Below are 25330 nucleotides of genomic sequence, written 5' to 3'. Positions count from 1 at the left end.
AGAAATCACTCTAATATGCTGATTTGGTGCTCAGGAAACATTTCTTCTTATTATCAGTATTGCTTAATATTTAATTTATACCGCATATTGTATTATATTACGTTAAATTGGTCATTCTATGAGGCGTATCTAAATGCTCTGCTGTCCCTTTTTGGAGTTTGCAGTCACATTTCCACATTTCCACCATGTGGAGTGTTTGGAGATACTGGGAGGGCCAGTATAGGGTCCGACCCCACGAGGGAGTTAAAGGGGCACGGCAGTCTACACAGAGGGCCTGATTGTCCAGATAGCCATGAGAGGGAGGAGGGGAGGAACCTCCCTTGAATCCGATTGGCTGAAAGAATTTCCCGCTTCTCGAGTTCTCCACAGATTGCTCCAGCACTGCATGCGTATTAGGCAATGCTTCTCAGCCTTTAACCTCCAAAATTTGTCTGCTGTTGATAACGCAGCCCATCTTGGACAACATTTACATTTCTTGCCACTTGAGGGCCATGTCTTTGAAACGAAAGTTACTGTAATGTTTCTCTTTTAAATCCCTATCATGCGTCGTGTTGTATTTAGAGATGAGCTTTATAGGAATCACATAAACACTTTTGTTGCGCAGATATTTCCAAATATATATCCGCACAACATTGTACAGTGGTTTGTGCAAATAAACAGGTCTGTTTTACATCATTCGAAATGCGTGGTTGAGCGGATGACAGCCCGCAGTTTGTTCAGATTTATTTGTTGTTGAAAGCAATTAGAGCAAAGCTTGATATAAATAAGAAATTACTGCTATCAGTGTAGATTTTAACCGGTCCTTAACATTCCACACACAGACCACAAAGACTATATAATTATGGGAAAAGATGCACCATTAACATTCTCTAGATATCAGTGCAAGACACAAATACACAGCTAAAATAATGTAGTAAACAGTATATATATAATTTACTTAAGTATTTATTTTAATTACTAAAAATGGCAGTTAAGGTTGCCAATCCTTGTTTTGAACCTACAAAAATCAAACGTTCTGTATTACGTATGACATGAAAATGACAATTACACGGCATATTTAAAAGTAATATAATATAATATAATATAATATAATATAATATAATAATTTAAGCAAAGTTCTCAGTCAGAATTTTAATTATTTGCTGCTACAACTCTAATAAAAGCATCTGCTGCTGGGATGCATTTCTGCTTAAATGGATGACCTTTTGTGTGGAAGAAAGGTCAGAAATGGCCATTTTCACACCTTCACTTCATTTAGTTCACATTTGCAAACACAAAACTTCTGAAAACTGCTTTCCTAAATGAACTACTAAGTTAACAGGTCTAGAGCTCTGGCTAACAAGCAAGAGAGTATCATTCCTGTTGGGCCAACATCCAAGTCTAAATTAATAACATCCAAAATTAGCAGTGAGTAATAGATGCAGACTTTACCATTTCAAACCTGTTGATCTCTGCTATATAATAAAATGTCCAGAGTCACTGAGTCATACTCTGTTATGATGGTTCACTCCAAACAGGAAGTAATACTAAATCTGTGTGCGGTGATGTGCTCGGTCGTAAACTGCTCTTAATGGCACCTATTTAGCAACTTTTTATCAGCACTCAGACAATCAAGCAGAGATTAAATCTGAATGACTGAACCCATGTGCACTAAGACTAAAACCACTGTGCCTTTTTTCCAGTTCTTCCTAGTTTAATCCTGCTGTCAGCACATCTGTGATGTAAAACAAACATGTAGGCATCACCTTGAGCAAACTGTGCTGAAACTACCGATGATATCAGTCCATTACCATGAATTTTGGGGTAACATGTTACTCCAATAAATGTATTTGTTTAAGTAACGTACCATGTTACTTATCAAATTCACACCATATTATCCAAGTCACTTTAAAAATACATTACTTTTCCATTTATTTACTTTACTGGCAAATATAAATAGAGAAACACTCCCTTCCCATAACAAAGATTATTGGAATATGTTTTACAAGATAACTATTGTAAAATTTACTTTGTGCAAACTAATTCCTACATCAATTACTTTTTTTTTTTGGTGTACAGAGCTCACCTTTAGATTTATGGGTAAACTTTTAAAAACTTCTAAACTAATTCTGTTAAAGAAAATTATATCTAAGAGCATCAGTGGAATCCAAAAAATATTACAACTTTTTTGTCAAAAAAAGAACTGAACGCAAACATTGTCGAGTATACATGTTTATTTTATAAGTTTACTGAACCTTTTTTAAATTATTTTTAATTTATTAGATATTGTGTCAAATAAATATGTTTCATTGCAGCATATGTTATTTACTATTTTTGACCGCTACCCCCTAATAGTTGACGAGAAAAGGCTTGGTCGACCAAAAGTCGCTTAGTCGCAGAAAAAAAATTGACGCAGTCCATGATGGACAGATCATTAACGGCTGGTCTATGTGGTAATACAGGGCAGGACATCCAAATGCTTGCCTATCATCCAAATATGACTATGATAATCATCTAAAATTTGTAAGCAGTAGCAACTTTACATGGTAGCTCAATCTAATGTTAACCTAGAAAAATGTGCGCTATTGAAGTGTCTGTGCAGAGTGTCGAAGCTGAATAATATCGTGCTCACTGCATGACAGATGGAGGCGCCAGTGCGGTCACTTGCTCTTAAAATACTCAATTTTTGGTCATAAAGATAAAAGCAATACATTTTTCACATCTGTAAAGGTTTTATGTTTTTGTGTGCACTCAAAATAACAACTAAACGTCATGCTTTTGTAAAATAAAACAGAAGTAAACAGGAGGCACTTTCTGCCGTCTCGTTCTCTGTGAACTTGAGCGCAAAACTTCAAAACCCCGGAAAAAGAGGAAAAACACAAAATGTCCACTTTTAAATGAACTAATTCAAATGGAAAATAAATATTCTCAGATTATGTAATCCGTATGAAACATGCATACAGGCGCATCACTACTGCAGAGATGACGAGTCAGTGTCACCGACTTCCTCTCTAAAGCCGAAATCAAAGAAAGCACTAGTTTATCAATATATTATTCAAATGTTAATGCAGTCTCCTTTCTTTTTTTCCCTGACACATTCATAATTATTACATTGGTCAGTGCGCTGTACCAAGCTGTTGCATGCGCTTGAGTGCTTATTTAGGCAATAAAAAGCTCATTATGATTTATATGGTTTATTAATAAACGTGCGACTAATAGTCGACTAATGCTTAAAATAAACAACTACTAGTCGACCAGAAAAATCTTTAGTCAAGGGCAGCCCTACTATTTTTAAATGGAACCCCATACTTGCAGTATGACACATTAAAGGAATAGTTCACCCAAAAATGAAAATCCTGTCATTAATTACTCACCCTTGTGTCGTTCCAAACCTTTAAGACCTTCATTCATCTTCGGAACACAAATTAAGATATTTTTCATGAATACAAGAGCTTTCTAATCATGCATAGACAGCAATGCAACTCACACATTCAACACCCAGAAAGGTACTAAGGACATCGTTAAAATAGCCCATGTTACATCAGTGGTTCGACTGATGATTTATTTATTTTATTTTATTTTTTTGGCCTTTTTCATGCTTTTTAACACACAGGACAGTAGAGATTGACAGGAAAGCATGGGGTAGAGAGTTGGGAACGGGATAGGCAAAGGACCACGGCGGGACTCGAACTCAGGTTGCTAGAGGCGCAGCTGCACTATATGTCAGTGCAAACAAAACAAACAAAAACAACAACTTTATTTCTTCTTGAACTTGGTAGTTGCCTTAAACGTAGTAGGGTCAGAAAGCTTTAAAGAGGAAAAAAGGTCATTTTTGGGTGAGCTGTCACTTTACAAATTTCTGTGGTTGACCCAAATTTTGCATGAAAAAATGTGTTTGGAGGATAAAAACTTCATAAAAGCAAAGTAACACTTCTAATGTAAAAACACAATGCCTAAGAACCTTTTCATTGTAGATGAGAGAGTCTTAAACCGGGCTCACACTACAGGATTTTTAGCCCGATTTTGCCCCGGTTTCCCCCTCCCGAGAATCGAAGCAAAAATCTTGACGAGCACCTCGATTGCTCCCAATGTTCGGCACGGATTATCTGGTAATGTGAGACCTTAACAGATCGAGTCTTGCACCTCCCGATCTGCTCTGACATCACATCAAACATGTTTGATATTCAGGATTTTAAATCGGGATGATCACGGCTATGATTACATCAGTTCTTATTGTGCGCGATGGCAAAACAGCTGCTGTACAGTCCATTGGATAGTGGAGATGGAGGAAACTGCTTCTTATGTTTTTGTAGTAACACTGTCTGTATAATATGTTGAAAACATACCACAACCGCATGGAGCAAGAAAAGCTCTGGAGTGAAATCGTCTCAGTTTTCAACATAGTGAGTGCATAAAGCTGCTAGCACGCTAACTAACATTCGTAAAAATTAGTTGCTGAAATGACGATCTGTTGAGTAAGATCACGTGAGGCGCTCCCTCCGTCATGATAATGTTAATAATATCTTGTAGTGTGTGATGCACCACAATTTTCAAATCTTGTAGTGTGTGCATGTTTAAGATTTCAGGGAAAGTAATGTGCAAAGATTCTCCTTATGTGTGCACTGCAACCAGATTTTATAATCGGTTAGGATTTTAAAAATCCTGTAGTTTGAGCCTGGCTTTAGTCAGCAAATAATGTAATATTATGAATGACTTTTCTTGAGTAATGTAATACAATGCATTTCTTTTAAATGTAACACTGCATCTCCTATTTTTACGAAGCCCAATAAATGACACTAAATCATACACCTTTGGTTCCAATGCTTTTTGAAACAACTGTCAATAGTTTGATTGTTCCTTAAAATGACAATTCACCCAAAAATGAAAATTCTGTCATCATTTACTGCTTCTTTTGTCTGTTGAACATACTGAATATATTTTGAATATGAAAGAAGATATTTTGAAGAATGTAACCAAACTGTTTTGGTCCAGAAATCCTACAGAGGTCAAAAGGGTCCAGTAACTCTTTGGTTACATTCTTCAAAATATCTTCTTTTGTGTTTAGCTGAAGAAATAAAGTGTATACAGTTTTGGAACAACTTTAAGGTGAATAAATGATGACAGAATTTTCATTTTTCACCTAGTTACAGTGAACTAAGCCTTTAATAATTGTCCTTACAGTGGATTTCAGTAGTGTTCAGTCCATATTCATGTTCAGTCCTGCAAATTTTTGCAGCACATCTCAGAGCAAACATCTCTGAATTTACTGTTGTAATCTAATTCTAGTAGAATCTTCAAATGTCATTAGTGCAATACTATAACAAAGGACTACACAACATTTGGCTACTGCAGAAAAGAGGATATCAGACAGGATTCAACCTTTCCTATTCCCATTGATTTAGTCAGAAGATGATATGCAAAGTTCAAAGGTGACATTCAGTCACCCCAGTTGCACAAGCAAGCAAACAGTGTGTTATGGTGAAACAAGCATAAAACCTTGTTTAAACCATTATACAAATATATACATCTGCACAGAAAAAAAAAAAATGCATGTGCTGCAGTTTTGCTGGTGGACTGGGGATTTTAACTTGGTTCGACAGGGGTTTAACACTTCACTGGACTGTTCAAATAGAGATTAAAGTGCCAGCAGTAGCATATGAGAATCTTTTTGCTTTGTGATGGCATTCAGTTCTGCCTGGTGAGACCCGATCGTCTTTGCTGCTCCTATTTCACAAGGGCAGTGGAAAAGTCTGGGTCAGCAGAGCAGGCTGCTGGAGGGGGACGGAGCTACATACTGCCAAACCAAGTGTGTGTGTGAGTGTGTGAGCGCATATGTGTGTGAGGGGAGAACTGAGTTTTACGATACAGACTCTAAACAAGAAGGAGAGAGAGATATCACGCTTCCAACACCCATGGTAAACTGAGGTCAATCGTGTTTGTGCAGAGAGTGCTTGCAAACCTGTTTGCGTTGCAAAGGTCTTCGAATGTCTAGACGTTTTTTATAGAGAGTCAAAAGCTGCTGCATTGTAAACCTTCATACTCTGTCCTGATATACAGAGTTTGACACTTAAGCCACATATGCTGTTGTTCAAAAGCGTGGGGTCAGTGAGATTTTTTTTAAAGAAATTAATAACTTCTATTCAACGAGGATGCATTAAACTGAGATAGGCAGAAAAATAACGTTCCAAAAGATTTCTTTTCCAAAAACATGATTTAAACTTTCTATTCGTCAAAGGATCCTAAAAAATGTATAGTTTCCAGAAATATATTAAGCAGCACAACTGTTTTCAGCATTTATAATAATAAGAAATGTTTCTTAAACATCAAATCAGCATATTAGAATGATTTCTGAAGAATCATGTGACACTAAAGAGTGGAGTAATGATGCTGAAAATTCAGTTTTTCCATTAGAGAAATAAACTATATTTTAAAATATGTTTAGAAGGAAAACTGCTATTTTAAATTGTAATAATATTTAACAGTACTTCTGTTTTTACTGTATTTATAATTAAATAAATGCAGCTTACATGAGCACAAGAGAATTCTTTCAAAAACATTCAAATGTCTTACCGACCACAAACTTTTGAACAGTAATGTATAACAAAACATCAAACCAAATGCCATTTGTTTTAACAAAATGTAGCAAAAACTAATTTCCACAAAGAAGTTTGTTAATTCATAAAACAATACATATGGCTGTACAAATGCCAGTATGTTTATTGGTAATTTGATGAAGTACATGGGTTTGTTAAAAAGACAGTTTACCCAAAAATGAAAATCCTGTCATTTATTACTCACCCTTATGTCGTTCCAAACCCATAAGACATAAGATATTTTAAATGAAATCCAAAAGGTTTCTGACCCTGCACAGACAGCAACGCAACTACCATGTTCAAGGCCCAGAACGGTAGTAAGGACATTGTTAAAACAGTCCATGTGACATGGTTTAACCGTAATTTTCTAAAGCTGCAAGAATACCTTTTTTGTGCAAAGAAAAAAAAGACTTTAATCAACAATTTCTTCTCTTCTGTGTCAGTCTTCGAAGTGCATTCACAAAAGTACCACACAAGCATGTGATGATATTTTAACAATGTTCTTACTAGTTTTCTAGGCCTTGGACTTGTCAGTTGCAGAGTCAGAAAGCGATCAGATTTCATCAAAAATATCTCAGTTTGTGTTCTGAAGATGAACAAAGGCCTCATGGGTTTGGAACGACATGCAGGTGAGAAATTAATGACAAAATTTTCTTTTTTGGGTGAACTATCCCTTTAAAAGTAAATGCAAAATGGCTCAAAAAAGTGAAGCTGTTTCTGAGAAAATGCACCATTTGTTTACAGATGCCACTTGGTTTGATATTTCACATCTAAGTAATGACAATGACATTTTAAGCGTGTCCAAAAATTGTGCAAATACTAATATAATATCAAACCTAAATTGTAACTCTTCTGTGATTACCAGCACCTTGATCTCCTCTCTGTGTACACGGTGCATTCAGTCAACACAAAATGTTCCTCCAAGCCTTTTTGCACAAAAAGCAATTATCATCGGCACAGAAAACATTTAATTACAGACAAACATTAAGCTGAAACAAATAATTAAATTAACTGATAGATGGCGACAATTTTATAACGAATAATGAGTTTAAATGAATAATGAATTTTAGGTTTAATAACAGGAGAATGCATTTTGCAATCAGGATGTGAGAATCTACTAAACCCCTAGGAGAAGCATTTCTCTTTTGAACAGCATTAGGAGAGCATCAAACATCTAGAGTTTACCATAAGCTGTTCTGTGCACGCTGTGCCTGTGAAAAGGAAACCTGTACAACCTATAACCTCTCCACAACAAAGAAAAGAAATAGTCTAGGTAAACTGGGGACCTCCTCATGCTTTTGATCTCCTCAACAGCACTGTAAAGCGATAGATTTACCAACTTCAGATAAATCGTCTAATGCATTTGAGTGTTTTAGGAATCTGCAGCAAACTTCTTGATCTGTCATCTTAATACCTCTCTCTTTACAATAAGCCGCTTATGTGCTTCATTCAAAGACTCTTTCAATCAGGAACTCATGACCTTTCTGTTTAAGCATCTGTGAAATGGGAAATTTGATTGCGGCGCTTTCGCATCTCTTTGTTCAGGATTTTGTAGAATTTCACAGGTAATGTCATAGCTGCTTGGAAATATAAAATGCAGCAAGTATTGGATTTGCAGTTTTATTTCAATACCATGTCTGTCTGAAAAAATGCTAGAGGTGGTCAGAAATTTTTTTAGAATTACTCCACACGACATTCAAGCTTCGTTTTCTTTATCAATATTAAAATTCAAAAGTGTTTGAAAAGTTCTCACTGCAGCATTTTCTCATGGATTATTGCAACATTTAAAATTAAGATTTAAATTTCAGTGGGTTGATTTTTTTTATATTTATCCAGGGACATTTAAATATGAATATAGTAAATCAAGCTATTTAAGTGTATTTCATTCTAACAGTCTTATTTTACATTACAGAAACAAAACACAACAATAATACTTATACAAAAGTAGAAGACACATTTGTTGAAACATTTGTTTGTTACTGTTTAAGAATATAAAATGTTTTATATTCTCATACCTCAAGTAGACTTGACGCACCTGAAGTGCCCTACAATGTGTCAAACCTGCGGAAAACACTTGTATGACAGACGCCGCGTGAATAAATCATGCTGTCACGCGAATTCATAACAGGAATAAACAGCAAACGTGTCCATTAATTCCCGCTCTGTTTAACTTGTTACTCCGGCCTTGATTTAACGAGTGTAATAAATATTTTCAAACACTTTTCGCAGCCGATAAGCCACCTGAGGCCCCTTATAAACATTGAGACGTGCGTAAACTACATATCTGCTTTATTCCCACTCAAGTTTAGTCGACAGAGCAACATCAAATGAGAAAGAAAAAGATTACTTACTATCAAAGGACTTTTAAACGGCATATGCAGCACGCAAAAGTGCCCGATTTCGCAAAGTGTTTACTGCCCTGTGCTCCGCGAACTCTGCACACCCCTTTAACCCACCGTGCAAAACACTTCAAATAAAAGATGTTCAAAAGCATATCATGCAAGAGCACTTGACAAGAAGACAGCGAAACTCACTCAGCTCCAGAGAAGTTGTCCAAAGGCAAAATCTGTTGCGAGTTTTTACTTTTTCAACAGTTCGTTCATCCGGATCAACAGACTTGCGTGTTGTGGGTCTCTCGATATTCCCCTCTTCTAAAACGTGGTCAGATCAAACTAAGAAATCACCCGAACATCTTTTCGGGAATACCGCTGAACGCGTTGCGGGGTTTTGAGGTATAACGCGCTGAGAAGTGTTGACAGGGATTTGTTCTGAGGGAGTGGGGGCACAGCGCGTATCCTGAAGGGTCTCACGTTGACTGCGTAGCACTTCAAGTCTTCAGATTCACATTTACTGCTCTCTCGCAGTGTCACGGGCTCGCGCCCCCTGTCGACAGATATTCGAGTCCTGGCGTGAGCCGCGAATTATAGCGGTCTCCCACGCGCCGAGCGCGCAACATCCCAAACACCCATGCCGCATTGAACTAAGTGAGTTCATCCGAATTAGAGTTTCTTATTGTTGTTTGTAAAAGTCAGCACTGGTTTAGCCAGTTTTGAGGGAGAGTATAGTCACTCTTTTGGTTACTTATTTGGGACAGCGCGCACAGTTCACTCTTTTCAGCCAGTTTTTAAAGACAGCCAGCTCAGGGCACACTTTTTAGTCACTTGACAGGGAGAGAGAACACTGGTTGCTCTTTTTAGTTATTTAATTGGACATTTTCTTCATTCAGTTTGGTTCAGTTTTGTTTGACGACAGCACCGGTCACTCTTTTGTGTCACTAATTTGGGAAAGAGAGCACAATGGCGACACTTTTCTGTCACCTTGGTCAGTTTTTTGAGCAAGACAGGACTGTTCTGAGAGTTTTTTTTTATTACCCACACTATAGTATAGTTCAAGTATTTACTTACATATCGCACAAGACTTCCTGATATAAAAATTGTAATTAAACTTTACAATTGAACACACAATGTGCACAATGCACATTTCTTAATATTAAGCCTAAAATATGTTTAATGTCACTATTGTATGATCTTTAAATAATATTGGTCTTTAAAGTAGTTTCACTTAAGCACATTAAAATATCAAGGGTATTTTTATGAACCACATAATACGTAAATGTATTTGTAGTACACTGTAAAAAACAATTTGTTGAGTCAACTTAAAATAATTTGTAACCTGGCTGCCTTAAAATTTTAAGTTCGGTCAACTCAAAAAAAGTTTATTCAGCTTGAAATGTTAAATTATACTAAGTGACAACTTAGATATTTGAGTTGAATCAACTTAAAATTTTAAGGCAGCTGGGTTACCCATCTGTTAAGTTTAGCAAACACAAGTATCTAAGTTGTTACTTAGTACAACTTAACATTTCAAGTTGACTAAACTTATTTTTTTTTAAATTTTAAGGCAGCAGGGTAACAAATTATTTTAAGCTGACTCGACAAATTGTGTTTTTTATTTTTTACAGTGTATGTTTGACTCATTTTTGTCAAAACACTCACATGCAATAGGGAGGGGTGTTAATGCTGTTTCCTATGCAATGACATTAGCCAATCATAACAGTGGCCAATTACTGATAAGCCTTAAAGGACCCGCCCCTTAAAACAGGTTGTTTTAGACAGAAGGTCAGAATATTAAAATAATAAAAAAAAATCCATGTCATGACCCCTTTAATGAATTGCAGATCAGTGGAGCTGGTGTGGACGAACTTCTTTGTCTAGATTATCAAGACAACAATACAACTGCCAACAAGAGAGTAATAATAGTAATTGTAGAGCAGTAATATTTGTGTAGGGCTGAGAATATATTCTTTTCGTCTTCTCTAACTTGCAGTGGAAGAATAGAATCCAAACCACGTAAATGTTGGTCTGGACAGCTAGATAAAATGACCTCATCTTTACTTTAGGTCAGAGTTTATCATACGTTTTCTGTCATATGATCAACCTTCTGATTATTTACTGGACTTGGCTCTAAGCAGTTTGACATCTGCTTTTTAGACTTTGAGAAACCTTACATGCTCAAATCGAATTAGACTTTCTCAGTAATGTTTCCTTGTCAGCCTTAATTCTGTTTCATCATGCATGATCTCAGATGTAAAAGGGTATGCTATACAATTCAAGGTCTGCATGTTTTTACTGAAGCTTGCCTGTCTACATAATACGGATTAAATCAATCCAAGGTTGTGCTTTTAATACATGAGAGGCTATCAGTTCTCATATCCACAGGTGTCTTACAAATATATCAGAAATTCAAGGGTTTTTTAAATATTAATGTTTCAAAAAGAAAGCATAGCATGTGAGGTGTGATAGCCCTGTAGTGAATTTTGATCAGATTTTAGAAGGGTGGTCTATTGAAAGAGGCCCATTCTTTGCTCCCTATAGTGCCTCAGTGAATGAGAGTGGAAAAAAAAACAGCAACTTCACATTAAACGAATGTGGCATGCGAACAAAGCTCTTGGACAAGATGCTGAGTTTCCAACTTTTCTCTCAGCAAACTTGAAACGTTGCAGCTTGCCCTTATATTTTATCTTAATAACGTGCATCACATGCTTGGGTAACATCTTTGTTGTTCTTAATCGATTCTGGGTCAGGGTCAAGGCCACATGCTCAAACTTCTGAATACAGTATGTACTGTACATACATACTGCAACTCTGCCATGTAGTTAGAAAAAGTATAGAAGTTGGAAAATGAACAGCTGGGAGGAAAATGGCCTTCGGGTGGATGTTGAAAAGGTGTTACATAACAAAAATACTTGTAAAACCCTTCTTTTTTCACACAAAACATGCCCTTTTCTGTCTCCAGATGAAGCGTAATTCACTTTGTTGGTGTCACACCAAGCTAATGTGTATTTACCTCAGTGTCAGTAGCTAAGCCTCAATTGAATTAGAAGGGCTGTTGTGCAGCCTGTCGGCTGGTTGGACACAGCACTGGTTTTAAGTTCCCTAAGGCCTTAGGATAACATCATTTGTATAATTTGTTGTGTAATTGAAATGACAGTAAAGGTGTAGAGGGAAAAGGGAAACATCAGATTATTGGACAGGAATAGAGACAGAATGAGTCCTCCATCCACATTCAGCAGATCAGCTGTTACCTTTTTTAGGTAGGCTACCTGAAAAATGCCTCAAATGCTCTCGGATGTAAATCTCTTCTAAGGCTACGTTCACAATGTAAGTTTTTGGGATTGACAACCGCATTTACTTATGTGAGTAAGTGTGTGAGTATTATGAGTCTCGAAATGTCCCGTTCACACAGCAGCTAATAGTATCATCTCGAATACTGTCTCTATGAACGTGCAAGATTCCAATCGAGCCACGAGTTCATCAATTAAACCTTCATTAACCAACAGCAGCTTTTATATTTGGGTGGAGAGCGGAGCATTTGAGTTGTGCGCAGAACACAAAACTGACAGGAGCGGCTCCGGTGGAGGCTATATATAGAACTTTCAGATGACACGCAGCTCACTTCTCCATCACTGTAAGTTACCGAGAACTCGCACTATATGACGTGACAGACAACTAGTTGTCCAGTCCTGTTCCGTTCACACAGCATGTCATTTCCAAGAATGGGGTTGTGAGCCCTGAAATTTTACAGGTGTGAATTCAGTTATAGAATGCGATTGTCACACCCGTAAATAACCGTACTGTGTGTGAACGTAACCGTATTAAGGACTCAAATACGGGACTGACAACCGTATTCTGCTGATGTGTGAACGTGGTTTAATGCTGCATTCAAGTCCTCCTGGGACGTTCGTCGACAAATCGTAATTACGATGTCAGGTGTGTTCAGGTCACTTTGGTCGGAACAAGGTGGCGATTTAACATTTCTGCATAAAATTCAGCGATTTTTTTAAACTCTACATCTACAAAATGATGAATAAAGAATATGCATCATTGTGTTTTTGCTTTTTTCTATTTTCATTTAATTTATGAAAGTTATGTAAACTGAATCATCATATATTCTATGGTAGTTCTACAATAATATAATATTTTGTATATGTAACATATAGTTTTAATTGTACATTACAAAAAATAATAATTTTATTCATTTCAACAAATTTGCCATCAATACAGATGCTGCAGTTTATTGCCTGCCCAATGTCTATTGTACTGCCCAATTTCTACTCAAAACTAGCCCAATCGCATTTTGAAGGGGGCCCACTGGTAAAAATAACATTCAGGGGTAAAATACAAATTTTGTAAAGGTTTCCCTGTTAAAATTCACAATCCTGGGGCTAAATATCACGGTACTGGGTCACTTCAACCCACGGACCTGAAAACCAACCCGTGCCAACAGTGTTAAAGTAGCCCAAAAAAGCAGAAAAACCGCGGACTTGGCAACACTGGGTGGGATATAAACTTGATTGGCCACTCAACAATTAAAACAGAACTGAAATCTAGATCTGGTTCTTGAATGAGTGGCATTTGAAGACTGATTTTTCTGTGACTCTGTCCACATGCTACATAGTTACAGTACATACCTAATTGAACCAGTTTGTCCAAAAACCAAACCTTGTTTGCAAGCAAAGGAATGTACACGCATGCGCTGTAGTACTTTTGTGAACGTGCATCGAAAACTGATAGGGAAGAGAAGAAATGGTTGAATGAAGTTGTTATTTTTGTTTTCTTTGCACACAAAAAGTATTCTTGTAGTTTCATTAAATTAGGTTTGAACCACTGATGTCAGATGGACTATTTTAATAATGTCCTTACTACCTTTCTGGGCCTTGAACATGTCAGTTGTGTTGTGTCTATGCAGGGTCAGAAAGCTCTTGGGTTTGATCACAAATATCTTAATTTGTGTTCTGAAGATGAACGAAGGTCTTATGAGGGTAAGTAATTAATGACAGAATTTTCATTTTTTGGTGAACTATCCCTTAACAACTTGACTAATGTCAGATTTGAACACTGAATCAGAATGACTTAATTAGCACTAGTGTAAATGTTTATCAGGCTGTTGAACTCAAATAAGATGTTTTTACCCACCTGCTGCCAGTCTCAGTGGGTGAGTAAAAACAAAGCAATTAGCGTCCCAGTCCTTGTCACTGTTTTAATATAGTATGCAAATGAAATGTTTTCCTAGTATTTTCTTGCACATGGATGATTCTAATGAAGGCTAACGTCGAGGAATACAAATAAGATGTTTAATTCTAATCGACGGTAAAAAATGCGTGTGTATAAGGGGAAGTGAGGGAACATGTGGCCATGTGTGAAATATAGCTGTTAATGCAACAGAATAGAAATTACACTGTGTCTATAATTCATGAATAAAGATGTAAAAGGTGGAAAAGTTAGAAATTCAAAAATACTCTCATATGACCAGAACTGCAGGCCTGTAGCTTAATTCTGTTATCTTGTTTGAAGAGAATGGTAACCCTAACAACGCTGGTGGATATCACAGGTATCATCCGAAGAGAAAATAGGATTAATTATTTTCGCAGATAGAAAACAACAACATTATAAGCTTTTACAGAAAAATAGCTGTTTGAGTATAACGGTGGAAAAAAACATGATACATTATCAGAAAAGAGATGCTACTCTGTAGACTCTGACCCACTGTGACATGATGGAACAAGCCGAGTAAACAACTCACATACTAACATAAGAACTGATATGTTAGTCACGTTGTTCATGACCCACCTCTTTATCTCTGTGGCTCTGTTTCTGAGATGAGTCGGGTCTATGCCACAGGTATTCATACAGCTGAAGTGTTTGGCAGAGCTGAATCACATTAAAGCCACCGATATTGAATCCAGCCCATAAATGTAATGTTTTCTTTGTCTTTACACCTACCAGTCAGTATGTGGTCCAGGATTTCACTTTATTATTATTCCAGAACAGATAACATCCTTTTCCAAAATGAAAGTCGTTGTGCAATTATGTCCACTTTGCTACTTGCAACATGTTCAAATGAGATTGTTTGTTTGATGGAACATATTTGATTATTTGTCTTTTAAGACTTGTGCAGTGCTGGCCAGTATACCAGTTTAAACGGTAAATCGTTTTGAATTACGCACATGGTATGAAAAAAAAAAAAACCAGCATACTGGTACAAATGGCTATAAGCAACTTAGACAGCAAGCTGAATTAAGGAGGAAATCTCTGTTAACTGCATACACTTCTGACTACTGGACTATTAATAACACACAACTAATTCTTTATCAGGGCAAATAAACTAACTGTAAACAGCCGTTAACAGAAGCCAGAGACGCTGAAGATGAACGCAAAAAAGAGAAAGTGCTATAGCAGGCAGATCAGCTCACTGTTAACATTGTGCGAAATACTGGAAGAAAATACTAAATTGGGATGTATCTCTGAGGGGAACTATCTGTCTTCAGAAATGTAGTGTTTTAAAAGCGTGGCGCCAACTGGTGGCAGAGAATGAATTTGAGTTCTCATTCAGCCCGTCTGCTGTTTCTGTGTCGTGTAGGTACAGTGCCTTGCGAAAGTATTCATACCCCTTCATTTCTTTCACATTTTTGTTATGTTGCACCCTAATGTTAAACTGCTTTAAATGACTTTTTTCCCACATCAATCTACACTCCATACACCATAATGACAAAGCACACAACACGTTTGTAACAACTTTGCAAATTTATTAGAAATAAAAAACTGAAATTATTCCATTGCAGAAGTATTCATACCCTTTTCTGGGACACTTGAAACTACACTTCGAGTGGAGATAAACTATAGCAAATTCATTTGAATGAGCATGATTTGGAAAGGCACACACCTCTCAGAAAAGGTCTAACAGCAGAAAATGCTGAAAAAGAGCTCAGAAAAAGGCTTGCGTCAAGGCACAGATCTGGGGAAGATTTAAAAAAAAAATTCTGCTGCATTGAAGGTTCACAGAAGCATGGAACCTCCATAATCCATAATGGAAGAAGCTTGGAACAACTAGGATTCTTCCTAGAGCTGGCCTCCAAGCCCCTTTTCCAACTGATGGAGAAGGGGCTTGATGTGAGAAACTTACAGAAGGACAAACATCACTGCAACAATCTGGCCTTTATGGCGGTGTGGCCAAACTCAGTCCTCTTCTCAGTGAAGACACATGAAAACCCAATTAAAAATTTGCAAAAAGGCATCTAAAGGACACTCAGACTGTGAGAAACAAGTTTCTCTGCTCTGATGAACCTCAAGCATCATGTTTGAAGGAAATCAAGCACTGCTCATCACCTGCACAGTACTATCTCAAAAGTAAAGTGTGCTGGTAGCAGCCTCATGCTGTGGAGCTGTTTTTCAGCGGCAGGGACTGAGGAATTCTTCAGCGTAGAAGAAAAGCTCAATGCACCAAAATATAGAGATAGCCTTAATGAAAACCCAGTCCAGAGCATTCAGAATCTCAGACTGGGCAGAAGGTTCACCTTCCAACAGGACAATGACCCTAAGCACACAGCAAGAGTGGCTTACAGACAACTCTGTGAATGTCCTTGAGTGGCCCAGCCACACCCTGGGCTTGAACAGAATCAAATATTTCTGTAGAAACCTGAAAATGTCTGCTAGACCCCATCCAAGCTGACAGAGTTTAAGAGGTGAGAAGAAGAATGACAGATAATTGTTTGTCGGATCATACCCAAAAAGGCTTGAGGCTGTGAAGGTGCTTAAACTAAGTACTGAGTTAAGAGAATGAATACTTATGCAATGTACTTATTTCAGTGTTTTATTTTTAATACATTTGCAAAGTTACAAATCTGTTTTTGCTTTGTCATTATGGTGTATGGAGTGTAAATTGATGTGGGAAAAAAAGTAATTTAAAGCAGTTTAACATAAGGCTGCAACATAAAATGTATGAATACTTTCGCAATGCACTGTATGTTTTATGAAGCATAATTTCACAAAGCTATCTATCTATATCTTACTTGGACGAAGAAAACAGAAAAACCCACTAGATTTGGAAATAACAGAAGTAAATGATTTAGTTACAATTAAACTAGGCAGCAATTACGATGCATGCAATTTTAAAATAATCCATGAAAATCAGCGAGCAATTTGTTCTAAAAAGATTTCAGGCCTGTCTTTTTTTATGGGTGCAGACAATGCGTAGTCTGTCTCGCTACATGAAATAATGGCATGAGTGAGAGAGGGATGCATGGAGCAAAACTGTTTGGAAGAGCTTCTGGGTGAGATGAAAGAGAAAATTTTAATACGGAAAGGTCAACACTTTCTCCATTATGTCAAATTTCATTACAGAGCAGACAGCCATCTCTACCATTCAGGTTAGACTTAATGCATCCAAATTGCAGCAATTACGATTTCATTTTAAAACATCCTTTTTCTCAAGACAATGATTATTGCTATACATAATCATTTTATGGGTAAGAAAAGAGATTGTAAGAATAACAGTTCTGTTCTTCCTCTAGGGAAATACAAAAGGACTAAATATTTTTTTTTTTTGCATTTTCTTCTACCCGGAAAGGATTTTAGAGCAAAAAAATAAATAAAAAATCTGTACTCGGTGCACTCAGTGCACAGAAATGACTCACTTTTTATATAAAACCCACCTGTCTAAACTGTCAGGCACTCAACCTTTAAAATATGTTGGAAAGAGAAAAAAAGACAATGATTCCTGTCTCATTTCTTTAAGGCACTTTCAAGGCAACCTTTATCCTCCTATTGAGTCCCATTTTTTACTATTTCAAGTGACTTGGTTTGACAGTTTAAGCATGCTCAGTGGCAGTGTGGCCTTTAGTACGGCTGAACTTTAGGATTAGTCTTAATTACTCAGTTTAGCATATTACCTCTGTAAACTGCCGAAAGCATAGGCTGGCTTTCACTTTAATTAAACAGAGGAAGAGAACAGGGCCGCAGGGAGTCGCCGACAAAGAGAAGACAGAGACAAAGCAATACCTAAATATTTCTGGAACACTGGCCACTGGATGACCTCCACCCTGAATAAAACTGGGCAGCAGGTTACACAAGGTCAGTGTTCTTATTGTTGTCAACAAATTATCTTAATAAAGCAGAGGATACTGCCTCTTTGTGGACAAACGAGGTAAAACACCCTTCAGAAGTTAGAAGTGCTTGATGAACAGTGTTGGGAAGGTTACCTTGGAAATGTAATAGGTTACAGATTACAAGTTACTTGATTTAAAATGTAATAAGTAGTGTAACTTTTCAATTACTTTATTAAAGTAATGTAACATTACTTTTAATTACTTTTCTAAATTTCTAATATTTTCAACTGTTAATCATTTTGGAAACATTTAAACCAGGCAGAGTTAACCTTACAGTAGCACTTAACACTGATTACTGTCAGACTTTCAAAATCCTTTATCACTTGAATTAAGATTATAATAAGTAAGGGATAACATACATCTTTATTTTGCGATAACAGCTGGCTGAATGTACATTTTCTTACTTATTACACAGCCGCTTTATAGATTATTTAGATGTTTCATGTCAAAATGATTAGACATGAAACACTGATCTGAGTTGAAATATTTGAGCGCAAAGCTTCCGTGAAGAAATCAGTTGCTAGCAAACGGCAAGTTCAAACTAGACATTTTAGGGATACAGTGCAGTCATACCACTTTTCTTATACAACATTTCACCACAAAAATAATTAAGTAGTAGTACTAGTTTGTTAGTTTTTTTTATAATCCATTACAGTGTACAAAAAAAAAAAATAAATAAATAAATAAAAAAATGGCAGCAGCTGCGTTTGCATGAAACAACAGAGCAAGTCCATGATACCAGGATGACAGAATTAAGAAATTGTCCACATAATATTGAATTAAGCTTTAATATTTTTATTAGCTAACCAAACGCAAAGCTTCTGCCAAGAAAAAGTATGACTTAAGTTGCCCCGAATGAGCCTGAGCTGTATAATAATTAAATTTAAAGCACAGCCACAAATTCAAACTTTTTTTTACATATTTTTTGGGGCTTTTTATGTCTTTTATTGTGATAGGACAGTAGAGAGATGACAGGAAAGAGCTGGGAGGAGAGAGGGGCGTGGGACCGGCAAAGGACCTCGAGACAGGAATCGAACTCGGGTCACCGTGAGCGCAGTTGCGCTATATGTCATAACAAGATCATAACATAAATAACATCATAACAAGAAATAGTTTAATAGCTATGATACTGGGTTTGAAATTAAATGTTTGCATAGTTATGACAGAAAACACTAGCATCTAACAATGCCTTGGAAAAAACAATCTTAAAAAATAAAGTTTATGCATAAACCCAAATAGGAAATAAAACAGTTATCAAATAAGCATGTGTCCTATTCTGTGTCCTAAACTCCTGAAACATTGGTGTCTCATTTTAGAGCAGTCAATGCAATTTATGAAAGAAGTCAATTAAATCTGTAAGTGGGGGTGGGTTTGTGAAAAAATTCAGATGTAATCCCCTTTGTAATCACTGGCATTTTTCAAAAGTAACTGTAATTTAATTACACATTTTTTCTCAGTAACTGTAACTAATTACAATTACATTTATTTTGTAATTAAATTCCGTAATTCCGTTACATGTAACTAGTTACTCCCCAACACTGTTGACGAATGATCCGTAGTAAACAATTATAAGAATTTTATTTTCTTGAAAATGCGATATTAATGTCAGCACATTGGGCTAAAACTTTTTGATTTTCACGCAGAGTATAACAACTTACCAAAACGTTTTTGGAAATGCATCCACCTTATTTTTCAACGTAGAAGTAAGCCGTTTTCTGTGAATATGCAAGACTTCCGGTTCATTACCTGAAGTCGGTAAATAACGAGATACGAGAACAACAAAGTGCAGTAAAAAGTAAAACTGTTTGCACTACAAACCAGTGTGTTTATAATTAAGATAATATATTAATTTGTTAAGACGCACCAATTTGCAATATCAAGCAGCAAAACGAGTTGTTTTGTACAAAAGTAGCTGGAAGCTGATTACACCGGAAGCCAGACTTAAAAAAATTACAAATGGCTGCGCTCGTTCTTATGGGGAAAAATAGTGGACACTTTTTGGCGACTTTTTTTTCTCCACCTTGCTACACTTGTGGTATTCTCAGTCAAAAATGACCCCTTACAAATTATTTTCTTATATATTGTAAATATATTACTTTCCTTACGAAAATTGATTACCATTGATTACCATTTGTATAACCAGTTTTAGTGTAGCAAGACCATGGTTAACTTGTGGCTACCATGGTTTAACTATAATAACCATAATTTTTTGGTTTTATTTGTAGTAAAACCATGGTTAATTTTCATAAGGGTTACCCAAAATACTTTTGTAAGGAGAGGAAACTATTACGTTGTGTAACCATATTTATGCAACAGTTAGTCCCAGAACTAAGAGTCCCAGATTGGTCGAGTGATATTCCAAGAGCAAATATCTGCAAATTTAGTTCAACAGCACTTGGACTATGAGTCAATGAATCATTAATGCAACCAGTTTACTAAAAAACACTGATTTGTTTAAATTTGTTTAGAGATTGTGGATATAAGAGTGGACATAAGAGGCAAAATTGTGTAAAGTGTAACTTTTTTCTGTATTGAACTACACTTTATCACAACCATAAAATGTTATTCTCATTCTGAATATCACCTGCCCACTGTCAAATCTCAGACGTGTGGATGTTCAGTACAATAGCGCTCTTGCTTGTGTAATATTGCCTTCAAAGCTACATAAACATAATTCCCCTGGTTAAAAAAATATATGAAAAATGCTAAAAACTAGTCAATTAAAGATAACATCAAAAAGTGCAATGTACAAAACAGTTCACTGAATTATGTAAACGAATGACATGGTATGACCGTAGACGCCACTAAAAGCACAACCACCTTTAATGGTGTGACATATGTTGTTTTTGAATAATAAAATGATTGAAAGGCATCCATTTATAATAGATTCAGCAGCTTTCAGATTTCTTGTTAGTTACATCTTGACTCCAGAGTGCCTCAGCAGCCAATCAATACCATCCAGCAGTCCTGTTAGTGTTTCTGCAGTCGTGTCCTGAACCTATAGTATGACAAAACATATACTGAAGCCTTAATACATATTACAGTCAGAAATCCTTTGATTATGTTTTCAGATGTTGTTTGATGTCTCACCATCCAAGGGTTGGGCAGTAAGCTGAGCTGAAGCTGATGGGCAACGGTCGCACAATGTATCCTACGTCTGTCTGCTGTCTCTCTAGACACACAGGAGAGCACCAGGATAGGGCGAGACACAGCACCCACTGCGGGGTCTAACATAACCCTGATCTGGGCACATTCCTCCTCCCACCCTCTGTCTGTTCCTTCGATTTATAAAAGAAAGATACACAGTATAACCTGCAAAGGCACTCTGGGGTTATGTTTCAGCAAAGTAAAGAAATTCATACTCAGGCACAGTTTATATTTGTGTACAAAACTAATTTCAAGCATTTAACTGTAAAGCTTTAAATCAAAAACAGTGCTCAGACAGGACAATCATACCTCTTTCTGTCTCAGCATTGGCCACAAAGATGAATCCATTCACAGCTTGACAAACTTGATTAAACATGGGGTTGATGCTTAAGGGTATGTTGGACTCACTATCCTCTTCATAGACAAAGAGTTTGCTGCGCAGATTGAGGTGCTCCAGACGTGCTCTCTCTCGCTCTGTCCTAAATACAGATACACAGACTCTCATTCGTACATTTAAACTATATTATGTGACACATTTACACATAAGATCCCACTAAAAATGATTTAAAGTCACGAACGTGCTACAAATAAACACACAAACAAACATGCACTACCATTCAAAAGTTTGGGGTCAGTAAGATTTTTTTTAAAAGAAATTAATACTTTTATTTAGCAAGGAGGCTTTAAATTGATCATAAGTCACTGTAAAAACATTTATAATGTTATAGAAGAAACATATTTCATGTATATTCATCAAATAATAACAGAAATTACATTTTAAAATATATTCAAACAGACAATAGGTATTTTTCAACTCTAATAATAGTTCACAATATTCCTGTTTTTATTGTATTTCCAAATAAATGCAGCTTTGGTGAGCATAAAAGGCAATAGAAGCTAGTTTCAATCATAGGATAAAAAGGCAATTGTGACTTTTATCTCACATTTTACTAGGAAAGTTTAAATATCACATTTTTGACTTTATTTTAAAGTAAGTTTTAAATATAAAGTTAATATTGCGGGATATAAATTCATAATCGGGAGATATAAATGCAGAATTGCTTGATATAAAACCATAATTGGCAGGAAAAACACAATTGTGAGTTAAAAAGTTGCAATTACCTTTTAAATTTTTTTTTCCAGATGGCAGAAACAAAAAACAAACATACAAACAAGGAATTGCAATAACTCAGAATTCAGAAATAAAAATCATAATTGCGAAATGTAAATTTGGAATTGTGTGAAAAAAGTGAAAATTCAAGAGTTTATATCTGGCAATTCACACTTTTCAATTACCATCTTTATTTTTTTAATCCCTTGGCAGAAACAGCCCTCCATAAAACACTTCAAAAACATTAATTAAAATAAATAAATAAATAAATAATTACAGCCCCAAACATTTAAACAGAAGTACATTTATAACACAAGTCACCTTGCAGAATCTGCAAAATGTTAATTATTTTACCAAAATAAGAGGGGTCGTACAAATGCATGTTATTTTTTATTTAGTAATGACCTGATAGAAGATATTTCACATAAAAGATGTTTACATATAGTCCACAAGAGAAAATAATAGTTCAATCTATAAAAATGACCCTGTTTACATAAATTAGTTTCTTATTACGGTGTCATTACCTGAACATGGTTACCTGTGTGTGTGTGTTTTTGTTTGTTTAGTGATAGTTGTTAATGAGTTCCTTGTTTGTCCTGAACAGTTAAACTGCCTGCTGTTCCTCAGAAAAATCCTTCAGGTTTTACAAATTTTTTGGTTTTTCAGCATTTTGTGTATTTGAACCCTTGTGTATTTGGATCTTTCAGGTAACAACACAGTAACAAGAAACTAATGTATGTAAACAGGTTCATTTTTATTATTTTTATTTTACATTTTATTATTTAATTGAACTATTATTTTATCTTGTGGATTATATGTAAACATATTTTATCTTAAATATCTTATTTATAAAATTAACATTCTGCAGATTCTGCAAGGTGTATGTAAACTTTTGACTTCAACTGTAATATCATCTTCCTCACCTGTTAGTCGAATATAAAGTTGCAATATTGAATCTGTGCTGATCTTTGTACTTAAAACTGATTCCAGACCCAATGCCTGAAAGAAAAAAAAAACATCAAAGTGCAGAAAAAGCAAACACAGCACACAACATTAATGTATTCACTTCAATAACTGACTTGAATAAACTATAATACCATCAATCTGACGCTGAGGTATTCCTGCTATAGGCAGTATATGAGGGGAATACATGATCGTATTCATAAGGGAAACCTCTAACTGCTCAAGCCCCGGGCCGAACATGGCAAACTGTGGCTCTGAAACGGGAACAAAGGACTGGAAGAAAGAAGTCACAGATTCAAATGCTCTGGGTTGGTGTCGCCACTGGTTTCGACAGGCTGGACAAACTCGTAGATACCTGTAGGTGTGTGTTCAAGAGAATATTACTGTAAATATTAAGGGTTTTTTAACACAGGCTAAGAACTGTCATAGATATAGGACATAAACCACTTTTATTATTTTTATTCATATATATATATATATATATATAATAATTTTTTTTTATTATTATTTATCAATTTTTTTGGATAGTCTTAGAAAATCTACCAATGCAACATAAACAGGATGCACCCAAAGCTGCTTATTTCTGATACTTCTATGTGCCACACTTACTCTGCCATATAATCAAACTGCATCTCAGAGTCATCCAGTACAGCTGAGCCTGTGAGCTTGACCTGAGGCACTGATAAATGGTCGACTGACCGCCACAGCGGCATATCACGAAACAGGAAGTACTTCCACAGGACAGGGTCTCGAACCATTGACCGCCAGTATGTACTGGTGCCTCCCAGTCTGCAGAGGTCTTGCGGAGACAGGAAGGTCATAATGAGAAACTGCATGTCGACCTGTGCGTTTAGATAAGAAAGATAAAAAATGTGTTTTGGAGAATTGTTTAAAACATTATTATGCTTTAAACGGTTGGCATTGGGCAAGAAGCCTGTAGGTTCATTCAAGGCTTATCAAAAAAATATAGTAAATGTCTGTAGTATATTGTATTTTTATGCAGGCTATGTTTGGCAGAGCATACTACCATACTGCTCTTACTATTACTGCAGAATATAATATTTATACTGTGCACAGTAAAATTAGTGGTAAACAAAAAGGGCTTACTGTTTACAATACTGTATTTTACAATTCAATGCACGTGTTAAATGAAGTAACAGCAGCTGTGATTTTTATTTTATTTTATTTTTTTCAAATTTCTGTTTCTCGTTTGATGGATGATATATATGTAGTAATGTATATTCTTAATATGACGCCTACTGTTTCAGTAAGCAGTATATAATGTATACTGTGCAGTAGTTGGTACGTACTGTAGTAAGCTAGTATTGTACAAACGTCAGGTAAATAAATATGAAATGTAAAAAAATCGTGCCTTACCGACAGGTTATCCAGAGATGGGCCCGTGACGTCATTACTTGTCCCCTGACCATCACTTTGCTCGTTTCTTTGTCGTCTTGTATCAAAAAACCTATCTCTAATACTCCTGAGACTTTGCACGACTGTAGATCGGCTCAGCATTCTGACTCTTATTTGTAAACTATTTCTTAGAAAGATTTATATATGTAACTTTTTAATAGAGCAAAGGCGTTAATACATTTGCTTAATTTCATTACATGACATGTCAGCTAACTATTAATCACGATTTCAGTTATGAAGTAACCCTGTGAATTTTCCCGGAACTGTCAAAGTTACACGTCTCCCGTGTTTTCATAGGCGTGTATGGAACGTCACGCACAGTGCTGCATTGTGGGAATTGTAGTTTTGGAAATCGACGCTAAAGCAAGGTCTATCATGTTTAGCTTTTCAGAGGACATATGGAAGACTAGGAGTGACACGTGAAAATAAAGTCATCAATGTAAAAATCAAACCGAAAAATGTAATTTAATATTCACTTTTAAACACACACTAAATGTTTAATTTGCAACTGTATCATTTACAATTTTTGACATGAAGTAAAAAATAAAAGAGTCTATTGTCCATTTGTTTTCAATTTAAAACAGTAAATTTGATTTAAGCACATTTAAACAGATTAATAGTTTTAAAAGCAGTTTAAAAGATTTTTTTCCATTATTTTTGAACATTTTTTTATTGCGC

General features: G+C 35.9%; 2 protein-coding genes across 3 annotated transcripts in view; both read right to left on the bottom strand.

The window, feature by feature from the left end:
- The window catches only part of ghra (growth hormone receptor a), a 42555-nt gene extending 33134 nt beyond the window's left edge, over nucleotides 1–9421 (bottom strand). Inside the window, exon 1 of one of the 2 annotated variants that reach the window (XM_051117160.1) lies at nucleotides 9107–9421. The gene's annotated coding sequence lies outside the window, so the exon portion shown is untranslated. Of the gene's footprint in view, nucleotides 1–8923; nucleotides 9023–9106 lie in introns of those variants that run through there. The other variant, XM_051117161.1, reaches the window with a different exon arrangement.
- A 7370-nt stretch (nucleotides 9422–16791) lies between these two features.
- fbxo4 (F-box protein 4) lies at nucleotides 16792–24955 on the bottom strand. Its single transcript, XM_051118148.1, has 7 exons — nucleotides 24614–24955; nucleotides 23846–24078; nucleotides 23371–23591; nucleotides 23197–23272; nucleotides 21472–21641; nucleotides 21106–21293; nucleotides 16792–21013 (listed from the first exon to the last, which is right to left on the bottom strand). Exons 1-7 carry the CDS (start codon nucleotides 24752–24754, stop codon nucleotides 20930–20932), a joined length of 1113 nt encoding a protein of 370 aa, XP_050974105.1. The 5' UTR covers nucleotides 24755–24955; the 3' UTR covers nucleotides 16792–20929.
- Between the last annotated feature and the right edge of the window lie 375 nt (nucleotides 24956–25330).

This window comes from Labeo rohita, chromosome 8, assembly GCF_022985175.1.
Source record: "Labeo rohita strain BAU-BD-2019 chromosome 8, IGBB_LRoh.1.0, whole genome shotgun sequence".
In the NCBI taxonomy this organism is placed as follows: Eukaryota; Metazoa; Chordata; class Actinopteri; order Cypriniformes; family Cyprinidae; genus Labeo; species Labeo rohita.
Note: the sequence above shows the minus strand (reverse complement) of the source record. Positions and strands in the feature narration are given on the sequence as shown.

Coding starts and splice junctions, on each gene's coding strand:
- fbxo4 (XM_051118148.1), bottom strand. CDS start 24,754: ATGCTGAGCCGATCTACAGTCGTGCAAAGTCTCAGGAGTATTAGAGAT. Junction 23,592..23,845: donor CAGTTTGATTATATGGCAGA/GTAAGTGTGGCA, acceptor ACACACCTACAG/GTATCTACGAGTTTGTCCAG. Junction 23,273..23,370: donor ACCTCAGCGTCAGATTGATG/GTATTATAGTTT, acceptor TTTTTCTTTCAG/GCATTGGGTCTGGAATCAGT.